General features: G+C 34.4%; 1 protein-coding gene across 2 annotated transcripts in view; it reads left to right on the forward strand.

Annotated features, from left to right (window-relative positions):
* The window catches only part of LOC149808584 (uncharacterized), a 120,084-nt gene extending 96,295 nt beyond the window's left edge, over positions 1–23,789 (forward strand). For both annotated transcript variants that reach the window (XM_089979642.1, XM_089979649.1), the window contains 9 exons: positions 3,294–3,395; positions 3,971–4,069; positions 4,836–4,934; positions 15,558–15,656; positions 16,282–16,388; positions 17,085–17,418; positions 18,202–18,396; positions 19,160–19,422; positions 20,453–23,789. In XM_089979642.1, the coding sequence (XP_089835768.1) occupies positions 3,294–3,395; positions 3,971–4,069; positions 4,836–4,934; positions 15,558–15,656; positions 16,282–16,388; positions 17,085–17,418; positions 18,202–18,396; positions 19,160–19,422; positions 20,453–20,951 (1,797 nt within the window). In that variant the 3' untranslated portion in view covers positions 20,952–23,789. The remainder of the gene's footprint in view (positions 1–3,293; positions 3,396–3,970; positions 4,070–4,835; positions 4,935–15,557; positions 15,657–16,281; positions 16,389–17,084; positions 17,419–18,201; positions 18,397–19,159; positions 19,423–20,452) is intronic.
* Positions 23,790–24,266: the final 477 nt, after the last annotated feature.

The following is a 24,266-nucleotide window of genomic DNA, read 5'->3' on the forward strand; positions in this document are numbered from 1 at the left end:
AAATGCATCTCTCTACACCTTGGATGGTAGCATCAACTTCAGTTGGATGGCTAGATTTGTATATTTGGGTGTCATCAGCGTACAATTGGTGAGACACTGGATGATGATATATGACACTTGAGAGCGACTGAGTATACAGAATGAAGAGAACAGGTCCAAGAACAGACCCCTGTGGAACACCACAACATAGATCAACTGGGCTGAAGTGTATTCCATTTGCAGATACAAGTTGTGTCCTGTTGACCAATTAGGACTTGAACCACAGTAAGGCTGTATCATGAATGCCAAATACATGCTGGAGACGGTGAAGTAATATATCATGGTCTATTGTGTCAAATGCTGCAGACAAATCAAGGAGGGTGAGGACTGTAATCTTTCCGCTATCCAACGCAGAGAGAATGTCATTAACTACTTTTAGAAGAGTAGTTTCAGTACTGTGGCACGGGCGATATGCAGATTGTACATTGCTAAAAAGACTGTTTGAATTTAGATGAGATACAAGCTGGGATATAACAACCTTTTCTAAGATTTTTTTATATGAATGGGAGTTTAGAAACTGGGCGGTAGTTCTTTAAATCGTTATGGTCAAGTGTTGGTTTCTTCAGCAGAGGCTTTACAATGGCAGTTTTGAAAAATGATGGGAATTCACCCGGATGAGAGAGAGGTATTAATAACATCAGTTAGTGAAGGCAATACTGGATCTAAGCACTCAAGCAGCAGTGATGTTGGAATTGGATCAAGTTCACATGACTTTGGTGCACTCTTCATCACGATTGTACATACGAAATCCATAGAGACAGGTTCAAATACTGCTAATGGTTGACGCACAAATTCTGTATCCCAACTCAATTGAAAACGTGGTGTCAAGCTTATCTCTAATGGTTTGTACTTTGTAACGGAAGAAATTTGCAAACATGTCCGGAAGGTCGACTGGAGAGAAGGTAGTTGGAAGTGGTGTAGATTTGTTCCTTGACATTAGCTTGTTAGTAATCTCGAAGAGCTCTTTGCAGCTGGAACTTTCCATGATTTTAGCAGTGTAGTGGGCTGATTTCGCTGCATGGACTATATTTGTGATATTCTTCTTAGAGGCTTCATAGATTTGCTTATGAATAGTGAGTCTGGTGGAAAGCCAAAGCCTCTCAGCTTTACGGCGGTCTCTTTTAGCAGTGCGAAGCTGGTCCCTGACACTGCTATACCATGGAGAACACTTTTGAATTGATACTCTGCACTTGGTAGCTGGTGCATGTTTGTCAAGCAATGAACGCAGGTAGTTATCGAGTTGTTCTGCGGTAGGAGGTAAGCAAGTTGTTAAGTTAGCTTGGATGTCGTGCATTAGTTTGGTTCTATTTATCATACGGAGGTTTCTCTTAATAGCAGATAAAGGTGGAGGGTTAGGGACTGATACGTCAAGATGGCATATAATGCAGAGGTGATCTGATGCAAGGTTATGGGATACCAGGGAGGACCGTAGAATGTTATCATCAGGTCTATGAAGAATTCAGTCTAAAATGTGATCGTGTTTATGGGTGAGTTGGTTATCTGACTGTTTGAGGTTGAAAACATAAATGGAAACTATGAGTTCTGATGTATTTGGGTTTCCGGAACAGTCAAAGTGAAAGTTGAAATCTCCAAGAATAACCAGGTTTCCACCTATCGAATTTCCATAGTCCAGGAGATTCGGAAACTGCTCCAAAAAGAGAGAGTCAGCCAGCTTGTTTTTTCTACTAGGAGGAGGGCGGTATAGGCAGAAAAAATGGACTGACCTTTGATCCAGTGTGAGTGTGGTTTAGACTAGTTCAAACGATGTGTGGTCGAAATTGAATGTTGTGGTGTGGTTATGACGTTTTATCATGCTGTTCTTTGTGATGACAGCAGTTCCACCTCCGCGAGAATTACGGGGGAACGACTTGAAGGAGTAACCAGTGGGTGTTAGATCCGCACACTTGGGCTGATCGCCTGATATTTTTAGCCATGTTTCTGTCAGGAAAAATAGGTCAATATTCTGGCCGTTGATAAAATTAACTATTTCTGTGCGGTTTTCCGGTGGTCCTACTGACTGGGCATTGAATAATGCAATACGCAGAGGTATCTCCTGGATAGTTGATACAAAGGTTGACGAACTAATAGGGATTTGAATTAGGTTATCTAAATTAACGTCGATTTTTTTAAAAATTGTTGAGCCGAAATAAGGGAGATAACTGGAATTCTTCTTCCTGTTCTAGGCCGGCCAGCATTGAACCAATGTTTTTTTTTTTTTCGCTTCTGTTTACATTTAGGTGATGACGAATGTAGTCCCAGTTCGTTTAGTCTAGAGGACAATGTAGTGTGGAGAGCCAAAGAGTGATCATTTCAAGCAACTAATGAGAGTCCATCGTAGCATAAACGGGTTGACTGGCGAGTATCACGTGATGGCGGTTTGTTCAAAAACAGTGGAGCAAGACAGCTGAGAAAAAGTCTAATTGCTTTCATTTCCAAAACAAGGAGATGAAGAAACACATACGAATTTATCAGCCAATACATAATGAACACAATAACGTAGATGAAAACAGGCAACAAGCACAAATATCATGAAAACGGCAATAAAAAACGGAACAGCTGCTTCAAGCCGGTTAAGCGATAGCGGCCATCTTGTTTCCTGTATTACAGTTGTGAATAGGTTATTATTTTGGTCTTTTGCATAATGTATGGTACAGTTTCGAAAACTCAGACATAATCACCGAAATATTCGTCATAACTTGTAGGACTTGGCATTTGACGTTAAAATTTATATTATAATGGATCCACAACAATTTCGTTCTGAATTAATATCAAACTACTTTTTTTCGCGGTCATGCTCCCATAGAATACATATGATCTGCAGTCAGGCAAGGTATGATTTGTCAAATAAAATATATTTTGAATGGCATTTAAAGGAAAGTGGTCATTTTATTGCATCCCACCTCACCTGTTGCCAACCCTGACTTATTATATAGATCTGTATAGAACATATTTGTCTCAGACATTTTGACAATTTCTCACTGTAGTCATTAGCTGCTACGCCCAACTTGAAATATGAGATTAGAATTTCGCTGTCACATGGACACTTTACATAGAACAAAAATGAGAACAACTACACCGAAAGCCTGCGTTCAGACTGATTTACAGATCAAGTTGTAAATTGATGAAAGGAAAGGGACTAATGTTAAAGTCAATGTCCGTTAGTAATACCTTTCACTATCACAGGAACGAGTCCCATCTTCCAATAGCTGGCATGTGGTGATATCTGGTAACCGTTTTTTGTTTTTACTTTACAGAGTGGTTTGCAGGCTGTGCACTATGCTGCTAAAGAAGGGCACACTCAGGTCGTTGCTGACCTAATATCACATAGCAAAGTGGATGTCAACTGCAAAGACAAAGTAGGATTTATGAATTGTTTTATCCATTTAATAAAATATTTCCTTTGTCACATATATTGCAAAGTCCAGGAGATTTGTGATCCGTACTAATATATATATATATATATATATATATATATATATATATATATATATATATATATATATATATATATATATATATATATATATATATATATATATATATATATAATATTTGCTTACAAATTAATCGCTATCGAATATTCCTATGTATTCTACAATACAAATCATATAAGTTTTAAGTTATTTGTTTTTGTCACATTATTGCACATTGTCAGAATTTTGTTATGTTTTTCACACCGACAGTTGTATAGTTGGATAAAAAGTATATTTTTGTCGTAGAAGGCTTAATGTGTCATTGACCTGGATGCAGCATTCGTTCTCAGATTTGTCTCCGATTTACGTGCAACGACTTGTATCGAGGGTCTGAAATTATAAAATATACAACACAAATATAACGGTCTCTTTATCGTCAGTTTTGCACTAGGAAGCTTTACTTGCATAGTGTTAGATTCACCTACTTCTTTCTTGGCGATATTCTATTCTCTTTGTAGAGTGGAAAAACACCAATACATATAGCAGCTGAAAATGGGATGCTGGAAACCATATTGGAACTTGCAGGCTTAAAGGCGGAAGTAGAAGTTAAAGATTCGGTAAGAAAACAAAATCTTCATTGTAGACCAAAAAACAATTGCATTCGTAAATGGCAGGAACAGCTGGTCTCATCTTAAGAAAGTTGCAATCTTCCTTTAAACAACACATTTCAACATGTAATAATTGTATATGCAATGGTCATAGATATTTGCACAAACATGATTATAATAGTAATGGATAACATCAATAGGTATGGAAAATAAAACTCATAAAAGTATAAAGAAGTTACTTCAGATGCTATGTAGACCTGAAGTCAAGATTTACTAAATTTCCAAAGGTTCTTTAGACAGAAAAATACAGGTTTAGTTGTAAGACGGCTATCCGACCAAATCTGAAATTGTTATTTTTCTCATTGTTTTAGTGTTTGATCTTCTAATAAGGGCAAAAATACATGACGTTTTCTATGAAATGTAATTATTTGTTAGTAGATGAAAACAAAAATATTTAATAAATTCAACAAAACTGTTTATCAAATTCAGTATTAGTATTTTTACAATGACAAAGGCGATGATAGCGATTTGACATTTTGGGGTTGCTTCTTTGTTTGTTTTACCAGAACGTCTGAGTATTTATCTTTCCGAAATCTAATTGTAAAGGAACGAGTATGTTTAATAAAGATGAAAGTGCTTCTTATATTGTGACTGTATACCTGGTTTTGTTAATAGGAAAGCATAACTATGGATATATGAAATAATCTCTACCCCATATATCTTGTATTTGTATATATTTTTTCGATTATTTTCTTGTTGTTCATTTTACAATTAGGATCTGAACACCCCTCTTCATTCAGCAGCGATGAGCGGCCAGGCCGAGTCCACAATTCTACTTGTATCCCTTGGAGCAAATGTAAATGTTCAAAACAAGGTAAGGAAACAAGAACATACTGGACTAATATATGCCATGAACATATGTAATTTTAACATTGGTATAGGAAATGAATTACAACAAAATGTTTTTTTTAGGATGCTAACAGTAAAGGTTTTGCATGTTTTGTTTATTAATGCACATTTGTCACTTACGTGGTAGTATAACCATAGTGCATTGCGGGCCACCACCGTCATCTCTATCAATTTTTGTTGAGGGTGGGACTTTTCATCACCACCCGCCTCTCATCCATTTCTTTTGTAGAAAAATCTATTCCATTTTTATTGTTATCATTATCTTGTCAGAGATTGAAAACTATGTTGGGGAACACCATCTCTAGGTCACCTAATAATCAAACCTTTCTGGTTACCAAACATCTGGGACAATGCATCTAATGTAAACGTAGGAAGTAGGAAACACACACACACACACACACACACACACACACACACATATATGCATATTACTCACAGTCTCCTTATATACACAACTTAGATGCTCAAACACAAGAATAAAGCGTCATGACGGCATAGTCTTTGTGATTACAGCATTTAGATCCTTTTTACCATCATATCAGACCTATATAAATATCACGAATTATGTAAAGAGGAAGGATTCTTACAAAAGTTGCATATTCTTGACTGAGGTCTATTATTTTAGAAATCGATCCTAGCTTTTATATAACATAGCAGTGTATTTTTCATTGGTCTTATGCATTTCAACTATCTGCTTAAAAGTATCAGGTGAAAGATTGTGCATATTGACTCTGCAAATCCAAAGATAATATTTAGTTAAAAAGAACAAAGAATTTACACAAAAATACAATTGTTCGTTGCCGCAAATACACTTTTTTGAACAAATATACAAAATGAGGGTAACAAGGAGCAAAATGTATAAAACAAGGTACCAAAATGTTGAAGTAATAATGCAATCATAGAAGAAATTTTCAATAATTTTCTTCTCACTCCTAAAGAAAGTAGCATTTGTTGTCGTCTAATATGTTAAATCTTTTTTTTTTAAATTTGCAAGTAATAATTATTATATGAAGTAATTTAAAATTGAATAGGATCAACTTAGTATCCTTAGTACAAAGTGTCACCTAGCTATAAATCTCAGATCACTCTCCCTGCTAATATTTGTATTTATTACTTTGTTTCCAGCTGAAGTTATACTCACTGACATCAAAGATCAGTTTCCAAACGCAACAAGTATACATAAATAAGTCTAAAGTGGAATTTCTCCAGTGGTCATTAAGTACAATTCGTTTCTCGTGTCTTGAATTACAGCTTTGAACTGTTGGTGGTTTTCACGTAAATTTGTAAAAGTATTTAAATATATGTCTTGAACAGTATTCCAGTCTCCACACATTATAATTTATCAGTTCTCAAAACCTAAATTATATTGTATTAGCTTTCTAAACGACAAGGATTATCATCATTATAACTTTATAATTTCATCAGTATTATTATATTGCCATTTATTTTTATATCTAATCTTACGACTCTATGGTCTTAAACTAAGTATCAGAAAAGAGCGAAAACCCACACGTTTTGTAAAATTCAACAAATAATTAATTTCCTTAAAATACAAAGCGAAAATGCAAGAAAAACTTATAGTATTGTGAGTAAATAAAAAAATATTCCTAAACGTTATATACCAAGTCCAAATATATGATGTTCCAATTGAATTCCAGCTGTGTTTCAAAAAAATTGAAATATTGAATGTGTTGACGTGCACGTAGTCTCGAGTGTTGACTAAATAAATTAATGTATATACGGTTAAAGACGACTTCTGAATTAGTGACTTAATTGATTATGGAAAAATAAAACACAATGAATGAGTGAATAATGTATCTATGGATTAGTGACAGTGCTGGCGAGGAAAGGATTAAATTGACCCAAAGAATGCATTAATGAATTAGCCAATAAAAATAAATACATACCCCAAAGAAAACCACTCACATTCTCCCGAAACAAGAAACCTAGTAACAAATGTTAAAGAAATTTTGTAGAAAAACGAAGCAGCAAAATGTCAATTCTACCTACCTATTCTGTCCATTTCGTTACTTTAAAGAAATGCAAATTGCATTTAGATTCTAATTTTCTCATCAATTTTATCATATATATCAAATTACATTTTTTCCTGATTTTGTTTTACCATGCATAAACAGGTTAAGGACCAAAGGAGTTTGTTTAATTTATTGACAAGTTTTGTAATCATCCTGGTCACATCTTCCACCAGTCTTTTCCTTTGTTCAGTTAATTTATTGACTAGTTTAATATTTATCACGGTCACATCCTCCACCAGTCTATTTCCTTTGCTTTGTTGATGTATTGGCAAGTTGAATTTTCATCATGGTCATATCCTGCAACAGTATAATTCCTTTATTTGGTTAATATATTGACAAGTTCAGTATTTATCCTGGTTACATCTTCCATCAGTCTAATTCCTTTATATTGCTTGAAATCTTTCCGTTTCCTGATAATTGGAAGTTGACAATCCAAATTCAGGAAATTGATAATCGCTGGCCATCGCCGGAGATCCAATAATTATGGATCACTGCCGATATAACCACTCGCTATTGCCACAATCTACAGAGCCATGCATTTCACTTTCTGTGTATAATGATAGAGTTTTATATAGATTTGATGCAACTAATAACATTATTAGTCCATGCTTAGACCTCTGAGTAATAAAGCTTCTACGATAGACGTTATAAGCAAACCCACCCACCCACATCTGCTTAAATAAATCTGCGTTGCTATCTTTTAAATATGTCTTAGGGCTATTCCATTTAAACATACCACTACCCCACGGACGGCAAAAATAAAAAACTTCCATGCATGGTCATCATTAAATAATAATCACTTCTGTGCCTTGTCATATCAAAAGAAAAAATGCTTCTATCGGTGGTGCCTATTTTATTTTAATAATATGTTTCTATAATGCCACCGTTGTGTTTGTTTTCTCTTCTGTCCCCTCCCCCCCCCCCCGTTAACAAAAATAACGTCATTGCGGATTACTCATTGTAATTCGCGGGATTTCGGGGAAAATAAAACCTAAATCGGCAATTTCCCGATGCATTGTAACGGAAACAATGGCAACGTGGATATCCGGAAGTCTTCGGATGTAGCCATATATGGTAAGGATGCAGCAGCCGAATATTTAGAACCCGACATAAAATGGCGACAGAATTACAATGCAACATGTGGTCCGTCGAAGATGTGGGGATATGGCTACTTTTAGAGGTGAGAACTTGACCATAGACAGACACAAGGTTGAGACATTCTTCAGCCTCAGAATTAAGTTTGAAAATCGTACATTTGAAACTCCGCAAACTTGGAAAAAGTCCCCTTCTCTTAGCTTCCATTTGATTGGTTAGAACTATTTGTATGATAAGTACGTGCTTCCGAAAAAAAAAAAAAACACGACCTTGAAATAAACCGGATTGCGCACTTTCTCACGCGACTTCACGTGACCTTTTGAGCTAAACTGCATGTAACATAATAATTTTGGTACCTATGTTTTGCTCTGACAGGCATTCGACTTTGTATGCATACTAAAACTTTGACGTACTGTTATACATTTATGGAATGCCAGGCCATTTTCCCCACGCTAGACATGGCCATGATCGCACCTACTTAATATGCAAGTGCACCGCACAGAATGGAATGCTGTCTTCTCATTGGTTGACTGAAAATGAGGTACTGAACCTTGGTATAAACTGATTTTCAGTTGACTATAACGGGAACAGTATTCCATTTTTTGCGTTGCACTAGCATATGATATTAAATAGGCGCGATCATGGTCATGTCGAGCGATAGCGTGGGAAAATGGTCTGACATTCCGTAAATGTATAAATACTACGTAAATGTTTTAGTAGTTGTATGAAGTCGAATGCCCGAGCGAAACATTGCTACCAAATTTATTACGCTACGCGCAGTTTAGCTGAAAATATCAGCGTTGATTCTTCAATAGTTAGCAGCAACAGGGGACACCGCTAGAGGGCACTGGCGATCAAGATTAACGTTTTCTTAAAATGTCAACCTCATTACACCCAGTACTTTCTCCGCTTTAATATGTAAAAAGCCGACATTATTACAAAAAGCCGAATGTATTCATGGTTGAAAGGTCAAATGTCTATATTTAGCGTATATGACATTGGGCCATTTCTACAACGTATTCAGCAGGGGAAAAAAACGAAAAACGAATTTTTCAAAACGCTGGAAAATTAAATAAACGACCATATACGCTCACCTACGCCTACTTTTTAAATACTTTGTAGTTCTTTTTACGAGAATAATGGTAAAATGTGTGCGAATATTTCCGGAAAACCCACAAATTACGTCTTTTTCAAAGGTCACCCATGCCAGCAAGAACGGTAACTCTTCCCGGCACATGGGTACGTACGAAATGTAAACAATGACAACAATAATACATAATTTGGGCTCAAAAACACACGAAAACGATTGTATGAAAAGGCAGACGTTTATACCAAGGAATTGGATTATACAGACATACTGTCATTCATTATACCAAAATTATTACAAAATATTTGTACAACTTTTGTTGTGTAATATATTTTCGAGGTTAGAGACTCGACGGGAGTATCACTGACTCAGTGATACTAGACGTATTGATAATATGTATGTGATTGTGATCACTGAGATATTATCAATGTCAGGTCATCTGTTCTAGGTAGGATTTTTATCTAGAGACACTGGTGTTAAAATTAAAATGTTCATGTATGGTAAGGACGGAAAAGAGGTACAAAAAAATATTTTTCAGAATTTTGAAGAATGAAAACAAATTCATTTAAAATTTTCATGCCATTATTTTGTGAATATCAATATGAATATTGTCATCATAAGCCAAGGAATAGAGAATCAATCTGTAGTATTTCTCCATTTAAACAAATACATAATCATAAATGTTTCTGGAGAACCAACTTAATGCCAGTTTCTTCTCTATCTCTGAGACCACAGTTGTCTTTACTTCACGAACTATGTAATATTGCTCAAAACAAGGGTCAGAATTATTATGAAAATATGCAAATTTAGGACATCCAAAATTTAATGTTGCACCATCCAAGAACACTATAATGAATATGCACTATTGGTTTTAAGAGTAACATACAATTTCAACTTGGTATGACTCATGATTATGCTATTTCATGCAAAAATGTTAGGGGGCATGTGATAAAAAGGCACAGAAAGTCTTCAGAAGTACCTGGAACAAGAAAAAGTGAATTTATTCTTGACGCTGAATGTTCACAACACATTTATATATAACCATATGTAAAAAATATGCAACTTTCAGCATGAAATAACATGAGGTCAAGAATTTTTAAAAAGTAACCAAAGAGCAATATTAAAAATGGTGGACGGTACATGTGTTTGAATGCTTCCTGTGAATTTATTTGAAAAGCTCACACTTTTCTATGTAAGCTGGAAATGGACTGGTTCTCAGCATGTTGTTCTTATCTAATTACTCACTGTGGGTTTACCATTGGCTGGCCAAGTACAGTTTGGTACTTTCCATAAATAATAAAATGTTACTTGAATCTGCTGTGAGTTGTAAGATAAAAGACCAATTCCGGCCAGTTTATGTAAACATTCATAGAAAAGTCACCGAGTTTTGAAATATTTCCTCTAAAACAATGACATCTCTGGATTCTCACTGATCTGAAGACAGCAAAGTTTAGATATGAAATGATAAATTATTGAAAATTGGACAAATTATTCACAAATCACTGTGAAAATAATGGTTTTTATGGTTCTACAAATATGTCGACCTTGTGATAAACTACCATATTTCAAAATATTACTCTTTGTCATGGGAAAACTGTTTTGTGGAATTGTTTTTGGTTTCTGAACTACATGCATCTGCTGATCCAATGAGTTTTGTGTAGTTGAAAATTGCAGAAATTTTAATGGTGTAATATTTGACTAATTAAGACAAGATACAACAATAATGCCTGGGAAAGACAACAATATATATAATATGGTAATGTTTTTGTTTTGTAATGTTTGTTTGAACATATAAACATGTAAAAACTTCAAATGGGTTGGCTGAGTATCCAATGATACTGTGTGTAAAAGGTGTGATATGAGATATGTGTCATCTTTATATAAGACAGCTAAAGCTGCATGTTCCCAATCTGTTGGGGAACGTTTTCCATGTTTACAGAAAATAAAATAATTCAGACATCTCGTGGTTTTAATAATTCTTTAATCCCTTCATATAAAATACATATTACCTTGTCTACTTTAAAATAATTTCTAAAACTTACAATATTAATTAGATCCATTATATTTTATTTCTGACTATTAAGTTTAATACTTCTATTCAAGTTACAAATAATAAAAATTAATCTACATATAATTCACGTCTATTAAAGTAATTTGTATTCACGGTAATGAATTTCCAAAATTTGCTTCTATGCACGGGCATGGGTGTCCAAAATTCACTTCTGTGACTGGTGGTGGTAGGAAAAAATCACTTCTTTAGGTGGTCACCCACCCATTTTTGAATGTGCCTTCCCCCCCCCCCCCAGGGGGTATGTTTAAATGGAATAGCCCTTATACATTACATGAACGTTTTTCTTTTAAGTACTGAATTAGTAGGTCTCGATGAATTTGCGTTATAATTCATTGGCGGATAGATTTAGATAACGTATTTTGTAAATAGTTTTGAATAAATATGTCCCACATATTCAGTACAAACTTACCACCAATATACTACCCATCTGCTACAAATAGTTTACTTAACAAGGTAGTGTGGACACGTTCAGAATGTTTCTTATTTTTAGATTGGGAATTAACACAATCGAATTATATAAATTATACAGTGACTTTATTTGTAACATAGCAAAGAATCAGTACGAGCTACATGCATTATATTCACTGTCTCCTTATCTTGAAATTTGTTTGCCTTTTTGCATAAATCGATACGTTGCCTTATAAGAATCATACATTTAGTCAAATATGGACCTAAAATTAAACAACGTATATAAAATATATGATGATATTTTTGATGCAGAGCAACGTGGATGATTTACAAGTGTCACATGATAGCTTAATGTACAAGTTTTTAAAATTTTAAGTTTCCGCTTGGTGTAGAGGTAGATCATACAATTTCTGAAGACAAGACCACAATCGGAAGGTATTGGAAACTCATCACAGAAACACAATCTAAAATTAGCTTGCTAGTTTATTCAAGAAACCAAATTTAAGAAAGGATGGCGGGTGGTATATCGTTTCAAAACTATTTTTGATGTAAATGACTCAGGAGGATAGGAGGTAGGTGAGCTGAGATAGTTGGAAAACAAACCCAGACAACTAGTTAGCCCAGGAATTTGTTTTTAAATCTGATGGAACAGAGCGTGGGTGGATACGATATTTAAAAAACTTACTAGTAGGAAAGTAGTGGGCAAGAGTTATTTAAAGAAGAGGTAGCTGGGGGAAAATCTAAGATTACCAGCTGCGCGGTCTTACATTTTCCAAATATATTTAAAGGAAAATAAGAAAGATAAGTGGCAGGTGAGTGGACTAAAATATTGTGAATTTATTGATAAGTGGCCTAGTATAGTTTTACAATTTGGTGGATAGGAGGGTGGTCGGCCAAGGTTTTATACAATGTTTGCTGCAATTTCCGGTGGATGATATATTATATTTTAAATTTTGCTATATATTAGGTGGGTGATCCATATTTTGCTTTCAAATAGTGGATAGATTAGTTGATATTTTAGTTTTTAGTTTTTGATGTAAAAATATATTGGAAGATAGAATTTAATGAGAAAAAACAGTCTGAGTGCCCTACAATTTAAAAAGGCAGGATATGAAGGTTGGTGCCTATCGTTTCTTTAAAAATATTGTTGGATGTGAGAGTGGGTGCCCGAACATTATTCGTTAAAATTGGTATTATAGTGGCTTGTACCAAAAAAATGCAGGAAATTGTTTCATGAAAAATGTAGAATGGCCTAAGGTTTCTAAAAATATATTTGTAGGATATGAGGTGGGTGGTCTATTTCATTCCCCAAATAACGCAGGATAACCAAAGGATGTTGTTCGGTCCCCCCCCCCCAAAAAAAAAAAAAAAAATAAATATATATATATATATATATATATATATATATATATATATATATATATATATATATATATATATATATATATATATATATATATATATATATATAAATTTGGTTCATAGGACGGTGACTGGCCTATGGTTTTAACATTCTATTTGGAAGATAGGCACATTTACTGCCTAAGGTTTTAAATAATATAAAAATTGGTTGAGAGATCAGTGATTGGCTGATAATTAATATAAAGGTAATAGGTGTACTGGAAGATGGGTGACTAAAGGTTCAAAAAACAATTGGTGCATGTGTTGGTGGGTAACCTTGGGATATTCAAAGAAACAATTGTAAGATTGGTAGCTGGGTGATCTAAGTTTAAAGAAAACACTTGTTCGATATTTTGAAAATTAAAGGATAGCTTATTAAGCGAAATAAAAGCTAGGATGTTGAAAGCAGTAGGATCAATAACGTATGGATCAGAGAGGGTGAATGTCAGGATTAAAAGAAAGTACGAACAATTTTATGGATCTGATGGTGATTGACTTTGGATTTTGTTTTTAGTTTGATAGATAGGATTGTGAGTGGCATGACTATTTTAGAAGGGTGGTCGATGGTTTGTTTACAAGAGATTTGGATAATAGTTTTTTCAAAAGAGAAAAGATTAATCTAGCATGCGAGGGATGGGTGGAAAACCAAATGTTTTCGAAAACGAAGGGTAGGTGCCCTAATAACTTTCAGCAACAATAAAGTGGAATAAGCTCGCTATTAGAAGAAAGAAAAATATAATGGACACGAGAGTTGGTAGCTTCAGATTTAAAAACAAAATTGACAGATATAAGGAAGGATGGCCCAGGTATTTTGAAACATTTGGTGAATATGAGGGTGATTGGAACACGATGTTTTGAAGAACTGGTGGATAGGAGGGTGAGTGTTCCAGTTTTGTTCTGCTTAATGAAAACTAGAGGATACCTGTTTTGAAAACAGTGAAGGATAGGCGAGTGGATGCCTAAGGTTTCTAAAACTGTATTATAGACTTGAAGGAAAGTGACCTCTGTTTTTTTAATGAATTGGTTAAAATTGTGTGGATGATATGGGTTATTTTTCTTATAAAATGGCGAGTGTGCTTTTAACACACCTTCGGTGTTCAACAAAGTGGGTGGATAAGAGGGTATTTGGCCTCGGTGTTTTCAAGAATTATTTGTTGAATAGTAGGGTTGGCCACCCTGGATGTGTTGCAAACGTTGTGAAATGTAGTGTGGGTGGCTAAGATACCTTATAAAGATATTTTGTGGATAGAAGGGTTTGTACTGGCGGTTTGTTAAGTGGTTGATATGAGGTCGATTTGTTTAATGTTTTAAAGAAGAAGTAAATGATGGATAGGACCCTTGGTGGCATAATTTTTGTTTCTAAAAAAATTAAAACTAGACTAGTGGGTTAGAATAGAGTTTCCACGAAAAATGGTAAATAATGATGTGAGTGGGCCGGGAGTTTTAACAACTTTGGTGTTTATGAGGTTATGTGTCCTGTGTAGGTGTTTATAATTTTATGTGGTTAAGTGGGTGAGTGACCCTGATTTTTGTTTTTAAATTTACAAAATTAGTGGATAGGAGGTTTGAAACGTAGAGTTTATTTAAGAAACAATGCATTATAGTAGATGGGTGGTCTGAGGGTTTACAAACAATGTGGCTAAATGAAGGAAATGGTAGCCCTAGGTTTTGATCAAAAATGATAGGAGGATAAGAATAAGGTTGTTGGCTCAAGGTGCGTCTTAACTATACCACTCTTATCACAATTTCTATTTTCTTTCTTGAATTTCTTCACATACAGTTGGATTCGTGTCTGTTTTTTTCGCAGAATTCTGGATACAATTTGTTCCAGTTATTTAGTCTTTTAGAGTTCTTCTGATCTAACTTCGACAATGCGTTGAGTCGGTCAAAAGCTTGGCGTGATGATTTAACAACGTTCTGTTTAAACAACGAAAGAATGTACCCGTCCTTCTGTATTACGATGCATACTATCACAGTGAGAGTAAAGACGTATACAAACAATTGCAGAAGGAACTACGGCGTTTGATTAATTATGTTGATAGGAATCGCATCTACAACAGCTAGATTTCATAATCAGTTTTACGGGCATGCAAACGCTATACGTAGCCTATCCACTCCAAGTGAATGTAAGCACAAAAAAGAAAGCAAACCATTGTCGGACTTAGTTTGAGATGAACCCGATTTGTGATTGTTTTTCGTGCTTAACGTGATCTACCTATCCTTACTGTACAAAAACTAGGCAGAGTTTTGCTTCACCTAGGAAAGAAAATAGCATCCACACAAACTACTATTCTCCACAATATAAAATGGAGCAGTAAACTCAGACGAGAAGAGGAGAGAAAATTTAAAATCTTAGAGCTTCGCAAAAGGCCGTGCATCTAGGCGAATATGAAACAAAAGGCCGTCACACTACCAAAGGATAGTGAATCAGAAAAGATATCACATATTTCTTTTGCTGCCATTGTTTTTTTTTAAACCAATATTTATTTTCAGGTTGGACAGACTCCACTTCACTTGGGATCAGAAAGCGGTAGCGGTGACGTTATGATGTATCTTCTAATATGCGGAGCGGACCCATCAATAAAAGACAATGTTAGAAAAGAAACTTAGGAGTTTATCACCTTGTTTTTTATGTCCAGTTTGAACTTTTCTTTTATTCTTTGTACTGCACAGTTAAAACTATCATCTAATATTTAGTTCTATTAATTATTTTTGATTTTATAGCTGTTTACTCTTCAAAAATCTAATCTTCATTTTACTTTTTACATGATGCGTACAAATTTCGTTTGAAATGCTGGCTCCAGTCTTGGAAGAGAGAGAGAGAGGAACCTCTGAAATATTTATCTTTACTCCTCAAAACGAGGACATTACTTATAAGCGTGAAATGAAAATAAGCATATGTTGTAAACAAACAGTCAAGTTTACAAACTGTTCATTAAAACATATAGACTTCATATAGAATCAGTTGGATAAATCAGTCCACACGGAATTCTTCCTTTTCATCAAACTCTTTGTATCACATGAACATCCTAAATCCTTTTTGATGATTTGAATATATACATGTGTGGTTGTTTTAATGAATTGAATATATACGTGTGTGGTTGTTCTAACGAATTGAATATATACATGTGTGGTTGTTTTAATGAATTGAATATATACATGTGTGGTTGTTTTAATGAATTGAATATATACATGTGTGGTTGTTTCTTTCACAAAGAATGAGGCATTGGCACACTGCTGGAAAATAAAGGAAAGTAATCGACAAGAGGTACGTAGGAGGTTGGAAATGCAGACAAGAGACAGACTCAAGAGATACAAAACTGGGTTTGTTTTTGCAATACTTCTACTACTACTACTAATAATAATAATAATACTAATAATAATAATAACGAGCAACAATACACGTTGTGTAATCAAGGAGATAGATAGCTTGATGTGTAAACTGCATGCCTTTGTCCCCTCTGACCATCTCGCCCACTCCATCCACCTCCTTGGTGTAACAAGGATGAATGGAAATATAATAGATCATTGTATTTAGTGTATTTAGATCCCTTCATTCATATCTCAGTTATATATATATATATATATATATATATATATATATATATATATATATATATATATATATATATATATATATATATATATATATATATATATATAGAGAGAGAGAGAGAGAGAGAGAGAGAGAGAGAGAGAGAGAGACTGTGGAATATCAAGCACACACAGACACAACAAATATTTATCCCATACTTCATACTTTATCTAGACGAAATAGTGCCTGATCTTTCTTTTGGTCAAAATGGGACAACAAACGTGGACCCTTGTGTATTGCATACATACAGTAGTGATATAATAATAAACAGTGTTGTGTCAAATATTCCACTAATACCTAACAATACTGAACTAATTCATTTCTAATATTTTGAAGTAACGTCCACTGTAATTGTATTTATAGATGCTCTCATGGGTAGACGCTGCTAATGTTGGATTTAATAGCATAATCTCTTTCTTTTTCAGGGAGATAGCTTTTCAAGCTAAACTTGTCAATCGAGGTAAAACATCAAATTTCGATAATCTTGGAATAACGCTCGATATTCCGACGCACGTAAACTATCCTCCTCTGGTCATTTTTCACCGGACACCAATAGAGATAGAATCATTGGACATACCATTATCGGGCTTTGACGAGATTTTGAGCGACGTGTACGAGATATTCTTACTGCGCTTAGACAGACCCATTGAACTGCGTTTGACGATTCCTATTGATGGATATCCAGGCAAATTTGAAGCTTTCATAAAAACACAGGATGGGCAGTCTTTCAAAGCTGAGAACATTTCAGAGGAAAATGGGGTACATATTCCACCTACAATAATACCTAGGGGCATCTAGCACACTTTTGCATATGTAGTTGATCTTAACTAGATTGACTTTAAAATGGGCGCTGTAATTGAGTCGGACAAAATGATAGAATTTAAAGCCTTCTTCCCGATTTACAGCATTAGATTACAAGTACACAGAGCTGAGTAAACATCAATTAAGTCAGAGGAAAATGATGTACGTATATAGCAAGTCCATTAGCGGGATCTTACCCAGCATGACCAACCGCTCCGGTGGCCTAGTGGTTAGAGCGTCCGCCTCGGAAGTGGGAGGTCGTGGGTTCGATCCTGGCCGAGTCATACCAAATACTTACAAAAATGGTACTAACACACCCAGCATGACCGAAGTCTTAAACAGAGATTGATTATTGTAGTCGTCATTTAATTGGTGAACAATTAATTAATTTAATTAAATATTTAAAGAAACCATCGTAAAGCTTTAATTTGTTTTCTCCTGACTTTTATCAAATTTTTAAAAAATGAATTTGCTGTGAATATTTATTCGAACTGCTGACGATATCTCACTTCAACTGGCTAAGAAACTGCATTGTTTCATCTGTAATCAAGAATGCTTAATTAACAATGATAGACTGACCCATGATAAATGTATCGATTATTGTTGCTTGAAAGTTTATTAAACAGACTGAAAAGTATAAAAGCATTGGTAGTAATAAGTTTTCTTTGTTTAGCAATCTTCTGAATGAATCTGATTGTAGCTAATATGTAATCATACTATATCTGATTGTTTATATCTCAGATTCCTACATTCATCGGTGGTATGATAATCAGAGACACATCTCCTTTACAAACTTTTGTTATCGCTGCCAAACCAAAGGTCGAAACACTTTCCGTAGCAAGCACCGGAGGGACATTTGCATCGGAAATAGATCAAAGAATTCGTGTGGATATTCCCCAGAACGCATTCACGTCTAAAGTCGATATTTTGATGCAGGTACAATAAAAACTGAAGCAGCTTACTCTGCTGTGACAATTTGGGAATATATATGTGTGTGTGTGTGTGTGTGTGTGTGTGTGTGTGTGTGTGTGTGTGTGTGTGACGGAACAATTCAATATAATGAATTCCTATCTTATATATGTATACATGATAATAATGACAAGCAGGGTTTGAACTTTTATGTGAAAAAATGAATGTCAGTGTATTTAATTCACATCTCTGTCCTTCTCTCTCCTTCTCTCTCTCTCTCTCTCTCTCTCTCTCTCTCTCTCTCTCTCTATATATATATATATATATATATATATATATATATATATATATATATATATGTATGTATGTATGTGTGTGTGTGTGTGTGTGTGTGTGTGTGTGTGGGTGGGTGGGTGGGTGGGTGGGGGTGTGTTTTATGTGGTTGTGTGTCACGGAATATAATATAATGAATTCCTAAGTAGGACAAATAAGTTTGCTTGTGAAAGGCTATGCTATTGTTGCAATCGATAGAATAGGATGTACTGATATGCGAGAATATTATTTATTTTCTAACGTAACATTGAACAGTATGTATGGGGAATACGCATCAAAACAAAAACAACTAAATGCCTGGCCTTGTATTCAGTAATATTTTATTCCATGACTCGTTTTCTTCGTGAACGCTTTCGGTACTAGAAATTATTGCATTGTTGAGTTCTTTAGTACTACTACTCCTACCATTACTGATATCATTATTATTATTATTATTATTATTATTATTATTGATCAGGTACTTGAAACAGACAATATTTATGCAAATGAAGAACGGTTAATCCAGTCGCCAGTGGTGAATATCATATCAAAGAGAGAACAACCATCCAGAAGGATCACGTTTAGGCTGCCTCTCTATCAGACCGATTTGGGAGAAAAACACATTATTGTGTTTACAACAGATGATGATAGACACATTGCTGACGAAGACTCGTGGGGACAGATAACAGACTTGAGCATAAACGGCGGCTGCGTAACATTTGAAGTTCCACATTTCAGTGTGTGAGTATTACTTAACTATAAAACGATATTTCTCCAAATGGCCATTGATAATAATGTGCAACATATACATTCCGGCTATGGGTGAGCAGGGCGTAATTCCACAAGCACGAGACATTAATATTTAAGACATATGAAGAAACAAATTAGAGTTAGTATCAACCAGTCAGATTGCTAAATTCTATACCCAAGCCCAAGTGTTGACTTAGGGTTTGTTGGTGAAATCCAGAGCTGAAAATCCTTTATAAAGAGGATATGAGAAACTAACTTTTGCAGCCGTAATGGAAAGCAATGCTGGGCATATAATGACACACTAAATGGCAAGTGGATATTAATTATAACCCGACGTTTTGAACTTCGCAATCTATATATCTGGGGGACAAAGAGCACCTACACAGGCAAAATAAACAGACTACACACAGTTGTAAGAGGGAAAAGTATTTGCATGATAGTACAAAGATTATTCAAACAAAAATATCTTTACAAATTAGAAGAAAATTAAAAAAAGATGAAACCTACGGAAAGGGGAACAACATTCCAGCAAAAATGTTGCTGCATAAAGTAGCAGTGATGAAAATAAAACTTCATAGTAATTTTGAAATATATTGGAATATATCCTTTTATCCTTTTGTAATCTTTCTTACAATTAGAACAATCTAAACACGACTAGTCCACTAATATTTCAAGTTTGTATTGTTCATGCAAACAGATAAATCTAATTCGTGTCTTCAGAAATTCAACTTAAGAGTATATTTCTTCCGTGTAATAGGCTAAAACATCAGTCTATCTATATTGTTAAACCAATTCAGAATATAGTATTGCCATTTCCAAGTGCCATATATGCAGTAAGAAAAATAAATAAAGCTCATTTTAAAATGTTAACATCTAAACTCTTCTGCAAAAATGGTGCTATGCAAATGGACCCACAATGTATTTGATATAAACTCCAGATTCAGTTGAGATATGTAAAGAACACATTTTATTATATATTATTTATTTTAACCTAGCACTGACTTAACGTTGTATTTTACAGATACGTAGCCGTGTCTGCACATCCCACACAAAACGTACAGACAAGTAAGAAGTTCTTGGTGGGTGCAATTAAGCGTGCACTTCAGCGTGAGACCTCTGTTGTTTTCTTCACTGCCAGCTGCTTGGAAAAAAGTGGGGTTGTTCTTGCAATCGCCGAAGCAACAACGCCTGGAAAAGTTGACCAAAGGATCGCTTTTTGGCGAACCGAAGGCTTCCAATTCCACGAACATATCAAGCATTCTGCTTCATTTCCCTGTCGGCCTAACCAAGAATTTGACATTCAGATCTCTGGAAACATACAAAGAGCAATCAGTTCAGGCAGAATGATGATAACTTTTAATCCTCGCTCATATAGGTTTCAATCGTTTAGAATAATCAAGGGCGAAAAAAGAGGACCGTGCTTAGGTCAAATAGATATTTTTCGCATAAATGGAAATGAATCTGAACTTGTAACGAGCATGCCAATGTCAATTCCAGAAAAAGGATGTGTAATTTCTTGAGATAAACTGAAACACAAGTAAGAGCAGATGCTTTACGAATTCTGTCCATCGAGTATCTCCATACCTCTTTGCTAATCACTTATTCGACATTTTTGTTTGTTAATTTTTTTATTTATGTTATTTTCTTTTGTGCGTCTATAGTACCACACCTGTACGATTTTATTCGCTCTATTTATCTCAGTAGTATTTTTCAATGGTATGACATGTTTTAGAATTATGTAAAGTGTCCACGTAGTACTGTCTAGAAAGATGAAGATAGTTTTCGCTTTAGGCATTAATTTATCGTGGTCTTTGAGTAGTAAGGGTTTCGGTAGTTTAGTAAATGTTTCATTATTCATTTTGTTTATTTCCATAATCAAATATAAAAGTCCTGACTGGCATTGACGAGCTTGGAGCCTATCTTGATAGCGGACGCTGTTTCCAATTCTCGATTGTCACTTAAAGGTGGTTTGCAACCAGCAATAATCAACGCTTGAGTTAGCCATTATGATCAAACATAATTATGATGCGTGTTAAAATTGCTACTTAAAACTTGTATGATTATATTTAATTGTTAGTTATTTCTTTTAAAAGTGTGTACCGGTGATCTGAGAATATTACTCGTATTCAATTCTGTATGGATAACTGACAGTTTCAATGATTCCTGTAGAAAACTAATTATAGACAGGTTAATACTGGAAGTCTGTTTTTCTTTTGGAGTTCATTTTAGGCATCTATAAGTGGCACCTCATTCACTTTACAAATTTACACTTGAGAGTATTTACATTTGACATATTTTAATATTTGTTCATCCTGATGTGAATGCAAGAAAGAGGATGGGAGGAGAAAGAGGGAGAAGTAACAGCAGAAGAATAAACCAAACTGAACTAAGCCTAAATACATGCATACGGGTATGAATAATACACATAAGGGCAGATATATTTCTTAAATGGAAAACTAATGTAGTTCAAACGTGCCACTAAAACAATGAAATTAATATTATCACTATGGAGAGATCATTGTTCTCTCACTGATATAGTTAACATCTCTCTGTGAAATATATAATAAATGGACTTATCTAAGTCTAGAACGCTGATATGTTAAATGCCAAAGGGAAATCACACAAGCTGCAGTTGCCATCTGCATTGCCCAATTTAGTTGATCATCTTAAAATCTACTTTAACAAAATACTATGCATCTGTTCCAAGAGTCGTTATTTTAAAATTTGTTAGTGTAGTTTACTAACAGCGTTTAATTATTTGTATGTACCAACTTTGGTTGTGGTAACCTTTTTTATAATCTTAATATCTTTGATGTTTCAACTTCGTCAAATTGTGATTAAAAAAACAACAGTTTATTGCATTAAATTGAATCGCAGGAGGAAGATAATGTGCTGTACTTTACAGGTATGCTGAACTATGCTCACCTCTTGATTGAGATGATGAAAAGGCAAACTAATATTAGATGTATAGTCTACTACTTTCGGACTGCAGTCCTCCAGTGTGTATCAATGTCTTACATTAATATCATTGTGTCTATGCTGCGATCTAATGTCTATTGTTTAGATTCAAATAGTTAACGTGAAATTGGCTTTGTTTAAAAATCAACATTAATATATAGTTCTTTGCTGCACTCACTATCTCTCATATTTATATTTCCTCTGCTGCAATATCAGTTTACTCTCAAAATGATATTGCACGCTTTTTGTATCTAGAGTATATTATATCTAATGTTTCTATTTCCTTTAACTCTGTTATGTTTCTAACATTTTGCAAACTATTGGACTTCATCTACAGCATCTATTGCTGATTATTCTTTTTGTATGTGTAGTGTCATTTGAGGTACGACTAGATGTGAAATGAATATTGCCTGAAAGGCAAGGTGAATGCATCGTGTGTCATGCAGAATTGTTGTATCAACACACAGCAAATGGAATCCTGGAATTGAGTTAATCCTTGTGGTTGAAAAATTTCCAGAATCAACTGACATTGGTCATTATTGTGGTGCTTTCTTCAAACCATGTAAAATTGTGCATGGGAAACATTTTCTCTATGCATTGTGCTTCGTGCATCTCCGTTGAGCGAAAAACTTCTTTCCATGACAGCATATTCTTTGCTTTGCAGAACTTGGAAATCATTTATTTTATTTGCAAAATCATTCCAACCGGCTCACGAATGATAAAAGATTCGTCATATTCATTTAATTTACATGACTGCATAATTATCTTCCTACGTCCACTTTGTTTTTAAAATATTTGCCAGTTTGCATATGTTAAGTGGTGTTTCGTGAATATATAAATTTTATTCGTAAAACAAACAAAACAAACGTATTTTTGTCACATAGGCTCCTCGGAAAGGCTAATATTTTTGGTATAATGCTGATGTTACCCTTTAATGGTACTTATGTTTTTCAAAGATCAGCAGCTATGGTGGTGTGTATAGAATTATTTCCTAGGTTTACTGAGTCAGTAAATAGTTTGAAATATTTGTTCTATTGTTCTAGTATAATCCAATCAATGCACAACTGGGTTGGTGCTTTGTAGTAGAAGAACTACAAATTTTGGAGCTGTGATTTTAATTTAGAGCATTCGTATCCACTACAAGAGTGGATGTGTGTTAAAAAGAAAACAATATACTCACACAACATTGCATTTATTCGTTTATAATTTTTTCTTTCATATACCAAATAAATAATTCCATTATGTAGTGTAATGGTGTTGCTTAAATCTAGCTGTATTGTCATAGTTACCACTTTTTTATAGGTTAAACACGTGCCTGTGCTCAGTGAACTACATATTTTGTCGAAATCAATAATATTGGACTAAAGCGGTATATCAAATAAAGATTCTTATTAATTTAAGCATGTAGTTATTACTTTATTGATTCTAGTTCTAGCAATGTTTTCTGATATAACAACGTTGGGGTTTCCTGATACTAAATCACAACAAAATACTGTATATATGAAACTTGTCACCAGCAGCCGCCCATGAAAAAAAAAGAAACACTGCCTTCTAATGCAAGTGGTTCGTCAATACAGGTTCATTTCAACATCCAAGTCGACCTAGATTTTAAGAAGGTGTTGCATTAATGTATTATAGCGTTATTTTAAACTTGCATAATAATAAAGCATTAATCTGAAATGACGAAATACTTCTTTGAAAGGAAATGATATATCGAACTGGATTAATATTTTATTTGTATAAAATAATAGTTTGAAAAGCAAAAATACTTTTGGACTTAACGAGCATGTTTCCTGGAAGAAATGAAATATTTCTTACTTCTATAGACATACTGTATTATTCACAGACGACGAAATAATAATAATAATAATAATAAT

Source organism: Sinohyriopsis cumingii, chromosome 1 (genome assembly GCF_028554795.1).
Source record: "Sinohyriopsis cumingii isolate HCF-2022 chromosome 1, ASM2855479v2, whole genome shotgun sequence".
NCBI classification, from domain to species: Eukaryota; Metazoa; Mollusca; class Bivalvia; order Unionida; family Unionidae; genus Sinohyriopsis; species Sinohyriopsis cumingii.